The sequence below is a fragment of the Coptis chinensis genome, chromosome 2, assembly GCF_015680905.1.
Source record: "Coptis chinensis isolate HL-2020 chromosome 2, ASM1568090v1, whole genome shotgun sequence".
NCBI classification, from domain to species: domain Eukaryota; kingdom Viridiplantae; phylum Streptophyta; class Magnoliopsida; order Ranunculales; family Ranunculaceae; genus Coptis; species Coptis chinensis.
The window spans coordinates 74848207-74865690 of NC_141457.1; the positions used below are offsets into that span (position 1 = coordinate 74848207).

Sequence of the window (17484 nt, forward strand, 5' to 3'; positions counted from 1 at the left end):
TAAAAAGACTTTATTGCCCTTTGTCCTTTTAATAGTTTTCTAGCTTTATCTCCCATAACTTAGGCCAATTAGTTTTACCCTCCAGTTCTTTCATCTAAAGGTTTACCCCCCAGAATTTAGGCCAATTAGCTTTACCCCCCCTAGTTCTTTCATTTAGAGGTTTACCCCCCAAGACCACAACACATCCAAGTCAAATGAGTTTGACCGTAATGTATTTGGTCAAGACAAATGAAAAGACTCTAATGCCCTTTTCTAGGTATAATTATATAAATATCCTGTGACTTTGACAAATACAAAATTATAATTCAAATCATCTATGACACATGTCATTATCTTGTGAACTCTATCTGACAGTCATACACTACTCTAAGGGTGTGGATGTCATTTAATAAGAATTGGTATATAACAAAATATATAAAATATATAATTTATTTATTTATTTTTTATTGTATAAAATATTATATAAAATCATAAACTAATAATATAAAATTGTAATAACAAAATAATAATAATAAATGATAAATATATATATTTATACTAGTTTTTATAGTGGTAAAATGAATTATTCAAAGCAAATAAAATTTTAATTAATTTTAATTTTCAGATCGGATATTATCCGAAATCGGATTCGAATAAATTTTTTAATATTCATCGGATTCGGATACGGGTTCGGATATCGGTATAAATTTTCGGATTCGAATTCGGATACAACCATATCCGAATCCGAACTTATCCGTTTGCACCCCTAGATTGTAGTGATGGTGTATAGCCATCGGATATAGTTCACAAGATCGTGACATGTGTCCTAGATGATTTGAATTCCAATTTTGTATTTGCCAAAGTCACGGGGTATTTATGTAATTATACCTAGAAAAGGGCATTAGAGTCTTTTCATTTGTCTTGACCAAAAACATTACGGTCAAACTCAGTTGACTTTGATGTGTTGTGGTCTTGGGGGGGTAAACTTCTAAAAGAAAGAACTAAGGGGGGTAAAGCTAATTGGCATAAGTTCTGGGGGGTAAACCTTTAGATGAAAGAACTGGGAGGTAAACCTAATTGGCTTAAGTTGGGGGGGTAAAGCTAGTAAACTATTAAAAGGGCAAAGGGTAATAAAGTCTTTTTACAACTCTGTCCCACCCGGTTGCAGTGGCCAACTACCAGTATCCAACTGCTTTTTTCAAGTTTGTTAAACCTGTACGAAGCTCTCCTGCGGCTGAAAGCAGTTTTTTCCTTTGATAGTTTTCCCCCTCTTATCTTTTCAAAATTTGAATTTGAATTGAGAATCACAGATTTAGTCTGGAACTACCACTCACTCTCATTTATACTACTTATCATATAGTTTGTGACCAAGCCTGTTGTCTTCATACCATCAAAAGCCATCAAAAGTCAGTAGTTCTAACAAGTTTTAGAGAATAATTTCTAAAGTCTCAACTCCTGTTGGAGCTTGATTAGGCCTCGGGCACTCCACCACTCTGGGTTGGCTGAGCTGCTGGGCTGCTGGAAGGGGATGGAGGAGATACACAGGGAAGGGATGAGGGAGGAAGAAGACATACAAGAGAGTTCCAAACAGAAAATAGAAAAACTCCAGGCAGACATGCGGAATTTGTTTTGCCAAAAGGAAAAAAAGATGGTTGCGATAGGTTGTAAAAACATGGTGGTGGATCCAAAAGAGAACACGACGCTGGTAGGGAAATTGTTTGGGGGCAAGCACATACCTTTGTCAGTCTTTGCGGAAGAGGTCCACAGGAACTGGCAAACGAAAGGAGAGACAAGCATAGAAATGATCGCAAAAGGGATGTACAAGCTGGTTTTCGACAATGTGAATGAATATAATCACGTCAGACAGAATGGGCCTTGGTTGATACAAGGGTTCATTTTGTCCATCAAACAAGGAAAATATGTAGATCTTTTGGAAGATGATCGGAAGTTTGATAAAGTGGATTTCTGGATCCAAATTTATGGCCTTCCAAGAGATCGGATAAATGAGGAGAACATAACTATTATAGGGATGAATCTAGGCAAGGTAAAGGGAGTAGATCTTTGCTGCTCATCTGAGTTCAAACACCCAGTGGCTAGAGTTAGAGTGAGGATGGATATCAAAGAAAGATTACTGAAAGGAATAGAGTTATGCACAGAGTTGGGGGAAGTTCTTCCAGTGACCTTCAAATATGAAAAACTGGATATTTTCTGCTACTTTTGTGGGTGCATTGGACATGATCTGCATTATTGTGCCTTAAGAGAAAAACTCTGTGTAGAAATGAGGGGTCTGGGAAGATCTCCTATAGACATAAAAAATAATTTTTCCTTCTTGTTAAGGGCCAATGTGTTCTTTAATGGATTGGCTTCAACCTCTCTGGCTATTATTACCATTTCAGGGACCCCTAAAAAGCCTAGATTAGATCAGATACCTGCTAAGGACAGAAGCTCGCTGGGAAGAAGATTCTGGCAAGGGGCAGGGACCCTTACTACACCATCAAGAACATCTAAGGTGGAGGAAGGGGAAGTGCACAGGACAAAGGAGGCGGAGGAGCAACGGTCTGATCTGACAGAAACCAAAAAAGATGGGTCAGTGGAAAGAACCACAGTGTCAGTAGCCGTTGGGAAGGCTGACATGGAAAACCAGCATGGGGCCGAAAGAACCCAAATGATGGTAAGCCAGATCCAAGCCCAAGAGAAAGGACTGATGGAAGCCCAAGGAAACAGGCTTGGCTCGGACCAGGAAATGGGCCATAAGGAACAGGCTTTAATAATTTGGGGGCTGGCTACTATGGAAATGGACCTGGATACCCTGAAGGGACATAAGGTGGATGGATCGGGTCAAGCCCAAGAGGCCAAAGGTAAATATCTGGAAAGCACCAACAGAGAGCTAGAGCATCTAGCTGTGAAAGAGGAATCTTCGGGAATAGGAAGTAGATCTGGGGAGAAGCAGGCCACGCCGTATTGTCCCTCATCTGTCTCCACAGCTATCATAACTTGTCTAGAGAAGCCCAACCACGAGGAGATCTCTCAAAAAAATCCTACAGATGGAAATGAAGCACCTTTTTTCAGATTTGCTGGGTTATCAACACGTGGGAGGGGGTTCAAGACAGTGGTGTCTCGTGGAAGGCGTCAAGGGTCAGCAAAGAGAAGAGCTGCCCTAGTAAATGGGATAGGAGAAGGAAAAAAACGAAAAACTATCTCAAGATCTGAAAGAAAGGAAGGAAAAATGGATGAAGCTGAATGGGAAGAATATTGTCTAAGGAAGGCAGAAAGAGAATCAAAACGAGCAAAAAGAGAGGCTGATGAGCTAAAGGCTAGAGGGCTTGGACACTTGCTGATCCCGGAAGAAGCACCTATTATCAGCATCTCCAGTGATTCTATGGTTTCAACTGAACCATCGAACTCGAATAGATCTTTGGATTCTACCATCCCTTCTAACTTCTCGGGACACTCGTTTCCAGAAGACTAGATCCCCTCATATGCGTTCACAGAATGGAGGGAAGAGGAGCAATCCCTAGAAGGTGGGAGGCCAGAGGAAGTGTCTAAAGGAAATGTGCCTGGGGATCTAGTTCAAGGTAGTTTGGAAGGTGATGGATATGAATCAGAGGAGAGCATATCTCAGGTGCTGGTCTCACAACCAAAACCCATTGCGGTTGATGACTCCTTAGTGGTGAACAAGGGAGCTTTAAAAATCAAGCAACAGTACAAAGGGGAATGTTCAAGAAAGGCAAGAGAGAATGAGGGGAGTGGTAGAACTGGAAATGGAAACAGTGGAGGTAGTAATGAATGTCCGAAAAATGGGGTCCGGTGTCTCCCGGGGTTCGGCGGTGTCCCCAACAAAGAACCTCGACAACTATGATACAAGCCTGGAATTGCCGGGGAATAAGTTCCTCCACGGCAATTCAGAACCTAAAGGACTTAATAGGGAAGTTTGATCCGGATATTATCTGTCTGTCTGAAACAAAGGTTGGTGAAGATAGGATGCAAGGTATTAGTAGAAGGATTAAATATAGGGGCTGCTTTTGTGTTCCAGCTGTGGGCCGGAGTGGAGGACTTGCTGTTCTCTGGAAAGAAGGGGTGGACCTGGAAATCTTGGGGGCTACTAGGAATCAAGTCACAGGTAAACTGAATAATTATTTCTGTACTAAATCTTGGTTTTTTTCTTTTGTGTATGGTGAACCTGTTGCTTGTAATAGACATCGAGTTTGGGCTGAGCTCAGGGATATGGCCCCCCTGATTCCTGGCCCTTGGTATCTGTTTGGGGATTTCAATGCCATTACTTCGCTTAATGAAAAAATAGGGGGTAGGAGTATTTTTGATAGAAGTATGGTAGAATTCAATGGGCTGATTAATGAACTTGGGCTTATTGACCTAGGGTTTAAAGGCCCTATGTATACTTGGAGTAATAACTGAGCACCCCATGACCATATCTTAGAGAGACTAGATAGAGCCCGGCTAATGATGCACAGGTGGTCCCGCTTTCCGACATGCATATGGAGAATGTAGTTAATGCTAGTTCTGATCACTTGTCTATTATGATAAATCTAAAAGCTAAGGATGAGAATAGGACTAAGCATGAGAAACCTTTTCGCTTTTACAATATGTGGTTGTCAAACAATACCTGTATGCCTGTTATAGAGACAGCTTGGAAGGCTATCTCATGAGTTGCCTTATATTAATGTGGTGCTAAAACATAAGATGACTCAGCACCATCTATCTATATGGAATAAGAAGGTGTTTGGCAACATCTTCATGAATCTGAATAAGGTTAATAAAGAGCTGGAAGAGGTCCTTAAGAAACCTTTCTCTCTTGCCAACTATGAGAAAGCAAAGGGCTTAAAGGCTGACTTGCTTGAGTGGTTGGTGAAGGAGGAAAGTTTCTGGAAACAGAAATCCACTGTTCACTGGCTGAAGGATGGGGGAAAAAACACTAGATTTTTCCATTTATCCACCATCTTCAGAAGACAGAAGAACAGTATTGAGAAGCTGCAGAAGGAAGGGGGTGAATGGTGTAAGGGGAGGCCTGAACTGGGAGTTAACATTAACTCTTATTTCAATGCTCTCTTCAAATCTGATAAACCTCAGGAAAATGATAGCATCCTCAACCTGTTTACTCCATGTATTACCGATAGAGAAAATGAGATGCTTACTGCTACCCCTTCTTCTGAGGATATTTGGAGAGTGGTTCAAAAGATGGGAAGCCTGAAGGCTCCTGGGCCTGATGGCTTCCAAGGGTGTTTCTACCAAAACACTTGGGAGATAGTGGGTAGTAGTATTGTGGCTTTTGTGAAGGATTTTTTTCATAAAGGGGTGTTGAACCCTTCCTTTAATGAAACCTATATTGCTCTTATTCCAAAGACTAATAATCCTGAGACTGTAGCACAGTTTAGGCCTATCAGTCTTTGCAACTTTAGTTATAAAGTCATCTCTAAGATCCTAGCAAATAGGCTTAAGCAGCACTTGAATAAGATTGTTTCACCCTTCCAAGGGGCTTTTGTCAAAGGCAGAAACATAGGAGATAATACGGGGCTCGCATGTGAGCTTTTCCACCATATGAAAAACATGAAAGATAAACATCATGGCTGGGTAGCCTTGAAGATGGATATGGCTAAAGCTTATGATAGAGTAGAATGGACCCTGGTTGATAATATCTTTGATAGATTAGGGTTTAGTCAGAGATGGAGAGATCTGATTAAGCAGTGCATTTCCACTGTTTCCTTTCAAGTTTTGCTGAATGGGAGCCCTCTCAATAAGATCATCCCTGAAAGAGGCCTCAGACAGGGTGATCCTCTTTCACCATATCTCTTCATCATCATGTCTGAGGCCCTGTCTAGGATGATCGCAAAAGCTGAGGCAGAGGAAAAAGTCCATGGGATTAAGATCCGGAGGGCTTCTCCTCCCATCTCTCACCTCCTATATGCGGATGACCTGATTTTGTTCACCAGAGGAAATCTTGAGGATGGGAGGCATCTTAAAGATATCCTCCAAGACTACTGTCATGCTTCTGGCCAGCTGATTAACTTTGACAAATCGAGTATCTTTTACAGTCGAAACATCAAGTTTCGTAATAAAATAAAGTTAAAAAGATTCTGGAAAATGAGGCTTTTTTATCCAAAGGACAAATATTTGGGCATTCCAATCATGTTATCAAAAAAGAAGGCTGAGGATTTTGAATTTTTAGTCGACAAAATCCATAAAAAAATAAAAGGTTGGAAGGCAAAGGTACTTTCACAGGCTGGAAGGGCTACCCTGATCCAGTCTGTGGTCCAAGCCACTCCGCTTTATGCTATGTCTACCTACATGCTTCCCATGTCTACTTGTAACAAAATAGACAAAGCATGTCGAGATTTCTTTTGGCATGGGGCTGAAAACTCAAGAAGTGTCCACACCATTGGGTGGGACAAGTTATGCAAAACTAAATCAGAAGGGGGATTGGGGTTTAGAAAGATGAGAGATATCAATGTAGCCATGCTAGCTAAGCTCTCTTGGAAAGCTGCTACAGATACTGAATCTGTTTGGACAAGAACTCTTGCTAGCATATATAGCAAAAACTGGATAGGGGATGTTTGGAAGCCACCTGGACATGCCTCCTTCTTTTGGAAAGGTATACACAACACATTCAATCTTATCAATGGAGGGCTTGCCTGGGGGATACATAGTGGTAACACCACTTCTGCTCTGGATGACCCCTGGGTGATATGTAATGGGAAACCTCAGACTCTGAGAGAGTTAGGGGTGGAGGATCCCAGACTTGAAGGCCTCCATGTGGCTCACCTCTTTCTTGAGGATAGGACTGGATGGGATGAAGCCAAGCTACAAGGCTTCTTCCCCCCATTCCTAGAAACTAGAATTAAAGAGATTATGATAAGACCTATGGGCTTTGGAAAGGATAGGCTGATCTGGAGTGGAGAGAAAACTGGGAGATTTACTGTAAAATCTGCCTACAGGTTTCTAACAAAGAAAGATGAAGAAGGACAGAGCTCCAGCTTCAGTGCAAAAACAGTCAAGAGCATTTGGAAGGCTAAAATACCAGCCAATATCCAAATGTTCATATGGAAAGCATATATAAATGCCTTACCTATGGGAGAAAGGCTGATTTCCTGGAAAGTGGGGAATATTCCCGCCCTTGGTGTTATCGAACCGGAAACAGATAGTCACTGTTTTTGAATGTAACTGGACCAGAACTTTGTGGTTCACCTCAAGCTTGGGGTTAAGAATGGAGACTCAGGGAAGGAACAATACTAAAGAATGGATTTCCAAATTCATTAGGTGGAGCAGAAACAAGAGCCAACAGATAGCTCAGGCAGGAGTTCAGGCGTGTTATATCCTTTACAACATTTGGAAAGCAAGGAATGAGGCCAAGTTTGAACAATGGCTACCTAACAGAGAAAGAATTCTCAGAAGAAGTGAGATGGAGGCAAACAATTGTTACAAGGGCCTTGCTACAGCCAACAACCAGACTGAGCACTCTATCCCCTCTGAAATTAATACTGATCATAATAGCTATGATTTTGATTCTCTGTTCCCTGTGATCCCAAATGAGTGTATTAATATGAGGTATGATGCTGCATTTCAGGTTATAACAGGAGAGGCAGCTGCTGGAACAATAGCTTGGGACTCGGAAGGCAAAGTGGTAGGGGCAGGCACCAGACGGTTTCAGGCCAGGTCTGCAGAGGAAGCCGAGATGGTTGCTGCAGAGGTGGCACTAGAGCTGGCAAAGCATCATGGATGGAAAGCTGTGAATGTTGAAGGGGATTGTTCAGAGGTTGTAAAGGCACTTAATGGCCTAACTTGTTCTTGGCAGTCTGAGAGTCTGCGCGACTATGTAATTAAGTTAAGCTCCGAATTTGATTTCTGTAAGTTTAAATGGGTGAACAGAAGAGCTAATGGAGAGGCACATGGGCTAGCACAATGGGCCATCCATCACCTACAAATGGAGCGACTACCCTTTTGTGTTCAGGCAGACAAGATTATCCCTGTTCTGATTTAATGGTTATTAATAATATATTTGGTATTAGCAAAAAAAAAAAAAAATCTTTTTACATGCATTGACCAAAAAGATAACAGTTGACTTGGATGTGGTATGATCTTGGGGAGGGTAAACCTCTAGATGAAAGAACTGGGGGGGGGGGGCGTAAAGCTAATTGGCCTAAATTCTGGTGGGTAAAGCTAGAAAACTATTTATTTATTACTAGCAAAAGGCACGTACTACGCACGTATTCAACTATGGGTAGCCGTTGTTTAACTTTCTCAAGTGATGAGGAGACCCACCAATGAAGACAAATGGCAAAGTTTTGATATTCAAAAAGAAAGGAAAGTTACAATTATACCCTTATAACGTATGTGAAAAAAAACTATTTTACCCCTATTTGTTTGACTTTTCCAAACATAAGGAGATCTCCAATGGGGGGTGTAAACTGTATAAAGTGGAAATTTTACAACCCAAATGTCAAAAAACTCTTTCCAATGGGGGTGTTATATCGTAGGTAATAAAGTATTAGTTGATAAAGAGGGTGGAAAATTCCCCCTCTCGTTATCAGCTAATAAAAAGCCCGGGTGACACTCGAATAGACATCTGGGTAAAAAAAAATTCGGACGTCACTTGAAATGTCATCCCTATCTATTTCTAAAGTCATAATTTGAAAATTTTAAACTCGGACGACACTTGAAGTGACGTCCCACTTTAATTTAAAGAGGGACGTTACTTGAAGTGTCATCCGAATTTAAAATTGAACTTTTTTACACTTTTCCATTGGGAACAATAGAGACTGGATATTTATGGATTCTACAATAATTTACAATTGGAGTTATAAAATCCTAATGGCACCTATGTGACGCTTATGTGGAGGTATAATTTTACACCCCCCATTGGAGATGCCCTAAGGCCCATTATGATTAGAAATTAATTTTAAAAACTATAAAACTACAATTTTGCCCCTACAAAATGACAACAAAAAGTAAAAAATAAAAGAGAATGTGAAATTACCAAACTGCCCATGTGACATACGTGAAAACACTATTCATCATACCCTATATTTTTCTATATAGTAAGATTCTGTTTATTTTTATTTTTATTTTTTGGATAAACAAATGCCACTACACTATGAATAACATACGAGTATACCATCTTAGCTTGGCATGAAGTTAGACCGAAAAAATGAGAGTCAGTATTGACAGGGCCAGCTTTGAGGTTTGGGTGGCCCTAGGCAAGCCTCCTCAAAATGGATCCTTTTTCTTAGGAAACAAAAAAATAAATAAAATTGGGCTAATGAACCAAATAGGCCTAATCAGATTTTTAAATAATAATAATAATATGGACATGGATAGTGGGTATGTAGCCCATTGGGGGCCCTAAATATTAGCAATAAATTGGGGCCCTAGACGGTGGCCTATGCTGCATATCCCTCAAAGCAGCCCCTGAGTATTGGGGTTAAGTATTAAGAGTCAACGCCTACAACTTTTTAAAATTCTCATTTATCCTCTTTCTGGAGATTTCTTTTGCTCTTGGAGTCTCACTCTACATATTTCTTTGAGTATAAATTTAATTTTAAAATAAGTTTCACTCTAGAATCTTCTTTACTAGTGAATGCCCATGCCAGTAGGCATTCTAGACACAATGTTTGTGCTTGTGCTTCTTTTTCGTGAAATAACTCCCCCAATGACCATCTCCATTGGTAGTAGGGGATCCATGTTATTACTCATTGATTAGGATATGTACTATGTAGTATATCTCCAGTAGTTTTATACTTCATAACCATTTCTCGCGCACACTCAAGTTGGCTTATAGCAATCTTATATATACATTTCATTTCTCATAAGCCAACTCATGGCACCTATTGCTTAACTGTATAGTTTCCTAAAAGATATATATGTGTGTTTAACAATGTTAGATAAACTTAATTTTAGAATAAATAAACAATTTTTTTTTTGAAACATTGTGTAGTAGATTAACAATCTAGATATACATATTACCCTTTTGCTTGAACTAAATCCATAAAGGTTCGAGTCTTGCATTGGAAAACCTGTTCCCTTTATCATAAATTGCAGGTCATAAAACCAAGAAAATTTCATAGTGTCTATTGTACTGACACCATGTCTCCATCGATTACTACTTCTCGACTATCAACCATGTCAAATTGTCAAGGAGCACTTGAGTACACATTCGAATACTACATGAAAGTGCAATGCCATATGTCAAAATCTGCAGAGGTTGAACAGGGGGTCTCATCTCTAATAACACCCTCAAATAGGAACATGACTAGCATCGAACCAGCACTATTAAGGTTCAACAGGGAGGTAGCATGTTAAGAAAGCCACGAATCAGAACATGGCTTATACCCACTTGGACAGTGAACTGGTTTGTTTAAGGCATGTGTTTGTTTGAGGCAACTTCCTCTGCTGACATACCAAGCACCTGCTTCGGAACTCATAACCATGCTAGTCATTGCATAAACAGAGACCGAGGCCAGTAATGACAATGCCTCACCAGCAGGCACCATATGCATGGATCATGAAATAGAAAAATTCTTGGATGATGTCCTACTTGATCTAGCTCTCAAGCTTGTTAGGACCTTAGCGATGCCAAATAGATGCTTCCCTCTCATCCTACCACTATTATCTTGAAGGAATGATTAACTCCGCCCCACTCCAATCAATTGTACATTTGTACCCATACCCTATATAGTAGCAAACCCTACAAAAATTTCTTCAAATGAACCTCAAGTCGTTGTCTCCCATTCAAACACAACAATCAACAGTGCTACAAAAACTCAAGAATGGTGGTTCAAAGCAACAAATGTAAGGGATTGAACCTTTTAATTTTCCTTTGCCTCCTGAAGTAGGTTTTGTGTTTCTCAGTAGAACTTCGAGTGTTAAAATCCTTAAAGGAGTTATAGCAATACCGAAATATAAAATAATCGAATTGGAAGGGGGAAATTGAAAATAATCAAATTGCGTAGATACCTCAAGTGTTTGACAATGATTTGTGAGTTTCGTAATGGCAAATAAAAGTAAGTTTCGACAAATAAAAGTGATGTTTCGTCAGAAATTTTAATGGAAATCTCAGCAAAATAAATTTTGGACTGCAGCTCCCAACCCCTGGTTAAAATTTTCCACGTTCCAATAATCACAGAAAGCTTAAAGCTTATCAGATCAATAAGTCCTAGCATCCTATGTTTGGTTGGACTCGACTAATTCTTCACTATTAAAGGGTGCGGCAAACAACAATACCTCCTCGGATTTGGGGGATTCCCAGAAGACCAGATTGTGATGAAACCAATTCAACCTCCATGCTTTTGAATGAAACAATCAACACAGTGTAATCAATTTATTTTCACGCCCAAAAACTTTACAAACTTATTAGTCCTTAAATACATAAAGACCCACAATCCCACAATCTATAACTCAATAAGAAAAAGGAAAACTCTACGCGAAGTAATGCTCTTTTCGATAGCAAACATGACACCTTCTTTAGTCTTCAAAGCAATTGCAGTAGAACCCAACTACGCAAAAGACACATAAAAATCAAAATCCAAATCCGACAACCCCATTTCTTAAACAATGAAAATTACGGTTATATATAATTTGATTGCTTCAATTGCATATTCAACTCGAAACAACCGTCCTGCTTGAAAGAATATGTTAACCCCTTAGTCCAAACTTTAAGACAAACCCCATATTTTTGGGAGTATTTGAGATCGATTGAACTAATAAGAATGTGAAATCGGAAGATCTGGGTTTTTGGGAGTATTCTTGTTTTTGAAATCGGAAGAGATCCAACCCAAAAAAATTAAAAGTTCGTGATGTGATGAGTCGAACTCGTGACCTGATAGAAACAAAGCCCCGAAAAAGTAAGTGTCTCAATTCTAACAATTAAAATCAGTGCACAGCAACCATTTGATTTCTATCAAATCGATCTGGACCGTCTTTTGTTGTTATTTTGTCATGTAGTGCGAAAAAAAAAACCCTATCTTATTATATATCTTATTATATAGATATATTTTCTATTTTACGTAGATATTTATTTCATATACCAACATATAACATGTATAAATAGGAATTGAGACCCCCACTTGCCGGCATGGGAAAAATACGTGGGTGTGAGTGTTTATGAGGTTCTAAGGAGAGTGTTTGAAGTGTGATGGATTATCATGGTAAAGCCTTCAATACTAAAAGTATGTAACGATGAAAAGAAAATTTAAACTATTTAAAAGTTGGAAAAGAATTGAAGTTTGCTATCCGGTAATAGCAGAAACACTTCAGTTTGTTTATGTTCACCACTTACCCATTTGGTATGCTTAACACTTCAGTTTGTTTATTGAGAATCATAATAAAGCTAAGGCTCTCAAAGCCACCTTGTTAGAGTGGTATGTGAAGGAAGAATCCTACTGGAAACAAAAATCTACAAATCATTAGATAAAGGAAGGAGGGAAAAATACTAGGTTTTTCCATCTTTCTATTATAGAAGGAGAAAAAATAGGATTGAGAGCATCAAAGACAATTATGGTAACTGGCAGATTGGAAGAACTAATGTGGGTAAGGCTGTCAATGAATATTTTGAGAATATTTTTTCTTTTGATTGCCCTGATGATAATAACAACATTTTGGAGCTGTTTAAGCCTGTTATTAATGATAGAGAGAATGAATTGCTCACTGCTGTACCATCTGCTGATGATATCTGGCAAGTGGTGGGAAAGATGGGGAAGCTCAAGGCTCCTGGGCCTGATGGATTCCAAGGTATCTTCTATCATGACTGCTGGGATATTATAGGAGATAGTATCATTGCTTTTGTTCAAGATTTTTTTGCTTCTGGTAGACTGCATCCTAGCTTTAATGAAACTTTTATAGCTTTGATTCCCAAAGTGTCTAACCCAGATCACATGGCCAAGTTCAGACCTATTAGCCTGTACAATTTTAGTTACAAGATTATTTATAAGATTATGGCTAATAGGCTGAAATGCCACATCAATAAGATTGTGTCCCATTTTCAAGGAGCCTTTATTAAGGGGAGGAGTATAGGGGATAACATTGGGTTGGCGTGTGAGGCTTTCCATAACATGAAATGTATGAAAACAACAAAAAATGGATGGATGGCTCTAAAAATGGATATGGCAAAAGCCTATGATAGGGTGGAGTGGTCCTTCCTTAATGACATTTTTAAAAAACTGGGTTTTAGTGATTCTTGGAGAAATCTGGTTTTGCAATGTCTTTCTACTATTTCTTTCAAGGTTGTGTTGAATGGATCTCCTCTTGAAAAAATTATACCTGAAAGAGGTCTTAGACAGGGGGATCCATTGTCACCATATTTGTTTATTCTGGTTTTTGAGGCCTTATCAAGGATGCTTGTACAAGCTGAGAATAGGGGGGAGATCCAAGGTATCAAAATCAGAAGGAACTCTCCAGCTATTTCTCATCTTTTGTATGCAGATGATCTGATTATTTTTTCTAAAGCTACTCCTGAAGATAGTAGTCATCTTAAGGCTATCTTACAAGAGTAATGTGAGGCCTCTGGTAATTTGATTAACTATGACAAATCTAGCATTTTTTTCAACAGAAATGTTAGATTTCGAGTTAAGTTCAAACAGAAAAGATTCTGGATAATGAAGTTGTTTGATACAAAGGACAAATATCTGGGAGTCCCAATCATGTTATCTAGGAAAAAAGCTGAGGACTTTGATTACCTTGTAGATAAGATTCATGGCAAGGTTAAGGGGTGGAAAGCTAAGGTGCTCTCCCATGCAGGGAGAGCAACCCTCATACAAGCTATGGCTCAGGCTACCCCCCCTATATGCTATGTCTACTTACCTTCTTCCTGTCTCTACTTGCGACAAGATTGACAAAGCCTGTAGAGATTTTTTTTTGGGATGGGTCTCATAAGTCTAATAGTGTCCACACCATTGGGTGGGGGCAGCTGTGTAAGCCTAAACAAGTGGGAGGTTTAGGGTTTCGCAAAGCTAGGGACATGAATATAGCCATGCTTGCTAATTTACCTTGGAAATCTGCTACTGACTTAGAGTCTTTATGGACCAAAGTCTTTACCATTATTTATAATAAAAACTGGATTGGGGATGTGTTAAAACCTCTTGGGACAACTTCATACTTCTGGAAAGGGGTTCATAAGGTGTTTAACCTTATAAGTGAGGGGATTATTTGGAGGATTGAAAATGGTTTAACCACTTCAATTCTTCAAGACCCCTGGCTCTGCAAAGGAAGCAAACCTATCACCTTACAAGAATTGGGAATTGACCACCCAGATCTTAAACTTGCTCATGTAGCTGACTTGTTCCTTCCCAGTGGCAGTGGGTGGGATGTTCACATGTTGAATCAGCTATTTCCACCTCTTGTCAGCAGACATATTCAAGAGGTGGTGGTGAGGCCAATTGGTGCTCAAAAAGACAAGATGGTTTGGTCTGGGGATGGAAACGGGGTTTTTACTGTGAAGACTGCCTATAAGTATTTAACCCAAAAGAGTTGGGAAGGACAGTCCTCCAGTTTCAGCCAAAGAACTATCTCTAGAATTTGGAGATCAAGTCTCCCAACCAATATTTAAATGTTCCTATGGAAAGTCTATAAAAGAGCCCATGGGGGATATACTAATGGAAAAGAATCTACATGGGGACTTTGCATGCCCTTTCTGCTAGTAGACCATGGAATCAGATACACATCTCTTCTTTGGATGTGATTAGATCAGGGGTGTGGAACTCATTTAAACAACGTCCCATGAAAAACTCATTTTCTTTGTGGAACTTCTGATCCTTCCGAATGGGGAAAAATAAAAATAAAAAACAAAAAGAAAAATAAAAATAAAAACTCTGTTAGAGTTTATCTTACCAGGTTCGAAGAGCGGTTGAGGCTCAGTCCGATTTTTCCAGATTCTAATATGATATTTTTCCGAATTTGACAATGATATCTGTGATCTGATATCCGATTTTTCCGAAAAATAATTGGATCGGAATTGGATGTATTTTCAAAATCCGATCCGATCTAATTTCCGATTAATTTCTGAATTTTCTAACATATAGTTGTCTATTTCATATAATTACTAAATTAAAACTACATATAGTTTACAAACCAAATAAAAACCCTAGAGAAGTAGAACATTGTTTCTCTCACAATTTCAAGAAATCAATATTGTCATTCTAGTATAAATCTCTTTTTCTCCTATCTTCCTATTTACTGTATTAATTCATTAACACGAAGAAAAAACTTGTTGAATGAATGTGTCAAAAGGTCTAAGTTGTTTATTGAATTAATACATTTCAAAATGATTACTAAATGAATATATTAACTGGATAAAAAAAATGGTTATCCTAAAAGAGAATTCGATTATATAATTCAAATTTCCGATTTACTTTCGAATTTTGCTGATTTCGAAATTTCCAAAAAATTTCTGATTTTCCAAATTTTCTGAATTCGGAAAAGAAATTTTCATCCGAAAAAATAATTAGATCGGATTTGGAAAGGATATTTCCATCCGAAAAAAAATTAGAAATTTTTCTGAAAGCCCTTTATCCAATCCGATCTAAAGTCACCCCTAATTAGAACAGATATACACCTCAAAAAGTAAAAACCTATGGTTTAATAGTTACATAAACGTATCATAGCCCGAAGCCAGAGAAGGTCTTAGAAATGAAAATGAGACAATGACATAGTGCTTGAAGAGATTTACCAACAATCTCGCAGTTCGAGCTCTGATCCTCTTAAGTATGAGTGATTGGCTTCAAGCATCACATGCAGCTCTGTCATTGTCACATGCTTTTGAAGATCATCTTGTATTGCCCACAACTTTTTGCTCTGAGCTTCCAGCTTACTTTTCAGATCAGATTTATTTGGTACATCCCCGACAGGAACATGTTCTTCAGATTTATGGACTTTTGATTTTTGACCATCACTGGTACTAATTTTGCGTTTCATTCCACCTTTGGAAGGTTTTTTCAAAAGTTCATCATCCACATGTGCCTCAGAATTCAAATTTGAAGAGGGCACTTAAGTTTTAGTAAACTCAAATGATGAAGCCTCAAACTTTAAACTAACATTAGCAATACTTTCACAAAATTGGATGAATTCATACCGTTTTTGTTGGTGGAACATCCCTTCCTAGTCAAGGAACTAACAACTTCCCCGATCCGAAGCGAAAGGATCTCCCACCCTAATAACTTCATTCTCTACTTGGGTAGATGGAGATGATTCCATAAAATAGCTTGCATTGTGCCATGCCACCCCCCTTGCACCTTGCCCTTCTGGCTTGGTTGATATGCGAACCTAAAAAAAAACAATAAACCATCTCAAAAGAATGGTAAAGAAGACAATTGAAATATATGGATACTTATGAAACCTCTTAAGGTCTACTAAACCTTCCTTTTCGAGCTTTTGAGTACATTTAGTACCAATCATATCGGACACTAAACCCTATTACCATAAACATATACTACAATGAATCCTTTTCAACTTTCGGTACCCTAAGAAGTAGGTCCTTTTTTATCTGTGACTTTCTAAGATCAAGACTAATTATGGTTTTTATTGTCGGGGAAAATATGACTTACCTCTCCCTTCATAATTTTTCATTTGCATCTCCACGCAAGTAGCACCGGGGAGTTTGTAAAACCTCGACACCACCTACATTAGCGCAAAGAATAAAGTGGTAATATTTGAGGAAGACATACCACCCTCTATATACTTCCTTATCATTTCCGATCTTCCCATCCAAGTGAGTTTATGCCTTGAACATCATCAAGGCTGAGATTATAATGAGGGCAAAGTCAATTACATAAAGGACAATCAAGCATGGAAATCCCATTTATTCATTTTATTTTTAAATAGAGATTCCTACTTAATTGGAAATCACCGCAAATTATACTTACGATTTGATCCGGTTTGTTGTCTTCAATATGCAAGTAGCATGATTCCACATCTGCATCAAAATAGAGATATAACTCAATGTTTTTTTTACGGGACTCGTGATTTAACACGTCGAATGCATGTCCCTTGAAAGAATAAAGACCGGTCGCGGTGAAAATGATGTGATCATTAAGAAAAATATGACGAATCAAACTTCAATGAAAAAATATAAAATAGAAAAATGGCGGAGTTGAAGGAAAAAGTTTATTAGAGGCTTTAAGCCCATCGAACTTGAGGGTGAACCATTTTACCAAAATAAAGTTTATAAAACCCAACGAAGGAAAATTAACAATTTAAAAAATTAAATAAACAAATAAATCGTACCTGTAATCAATTGAAGGAACTTCAGCAGATTTGAATTTTGAATTTATCTTTTTGGAGAGACTGACAAACTCGCTAGTTTTTTTTTGTTCTTTGCGAGTAGGTAAAAGGCGAAAAAGAGACAGAAAGAATAGTGTGCTGAGTGTTTTTGATTAGGGAATGGTTTTTATTTTGTTTAGTTTGAGGAACCATAGAAAATTAAAAATAAATTAGGGAGCTTTAAACAAAGTTGAGGAGGTGTCACTAATTATTATTCTATCCAATTTTTTAGGAGCCAATTATATTATT

The 17484-nt window shown here is 38.5% G+C and overlaps 2 protein-coding genes and 2 long non-coding RNA genes across 4 annotated transcripts; 2 read left to right on the forward strand and 2 right to left on the reverse strand.

Moving 5' to 3' along the window:
- Positions 1–3834: 3834 nt before the first annotated feature.
- Positions 3835–4392, forward strand: LOC147517820 (uncharacterized). Its single transcript, XM_086593721.1, has one exon. The coding sequence runs from the start codon at positions 3835–3837 to the stop codon at positions 4390–4392; it is 558 nt and encodes a 185-aa protein (XP_086449847.1).
- Positions 4393–7195: 2803 nt separating this feature from the next.
- Positions 7196–7969, forward strand: LOC147517821 (uncharacterized). Its single transcript, XM_086593724.1, has one exon. It carries the CDS (start codon positions 7196–7198, stop codon positions 7967–7969), a length of 774 nt encoding a protein of 257 aa, XP_086449850.1.
- A 7031-nt stretch (positions 7970–15000) lies between these two features.
- Positions 15001–16098, reverse strand: LOC147517822 (uncharacterized). The gene is made up of 2 exons (XR_015211569.1): positions 16049–16098; positions 15001–15896 (listed from the first exon to the last, which is right to left on the reverse strand). It is a non-coding gene; the product is annotated as an uncharacterized LOC147517822 (long non-coding RNA).
- A 520-nt stretch (positions 16099–16618) lies between these two features.
- Positions 16619–17481, reverse strand: LOC147517823 (uncharacterized). Its single transcript, XR_015213948.1, has 3 exons — positions 17200–17481; positions 16839–16888; positions 16619–16713 (listed from the first exon to the last, which is right to left on the reverse strand). It is a non-coding gene; the product is annotated as an uncharacterized LOC147517823 (long non-coding RNA).
- Positions 17482–17484: the final 3 nt, after the last annotated feature.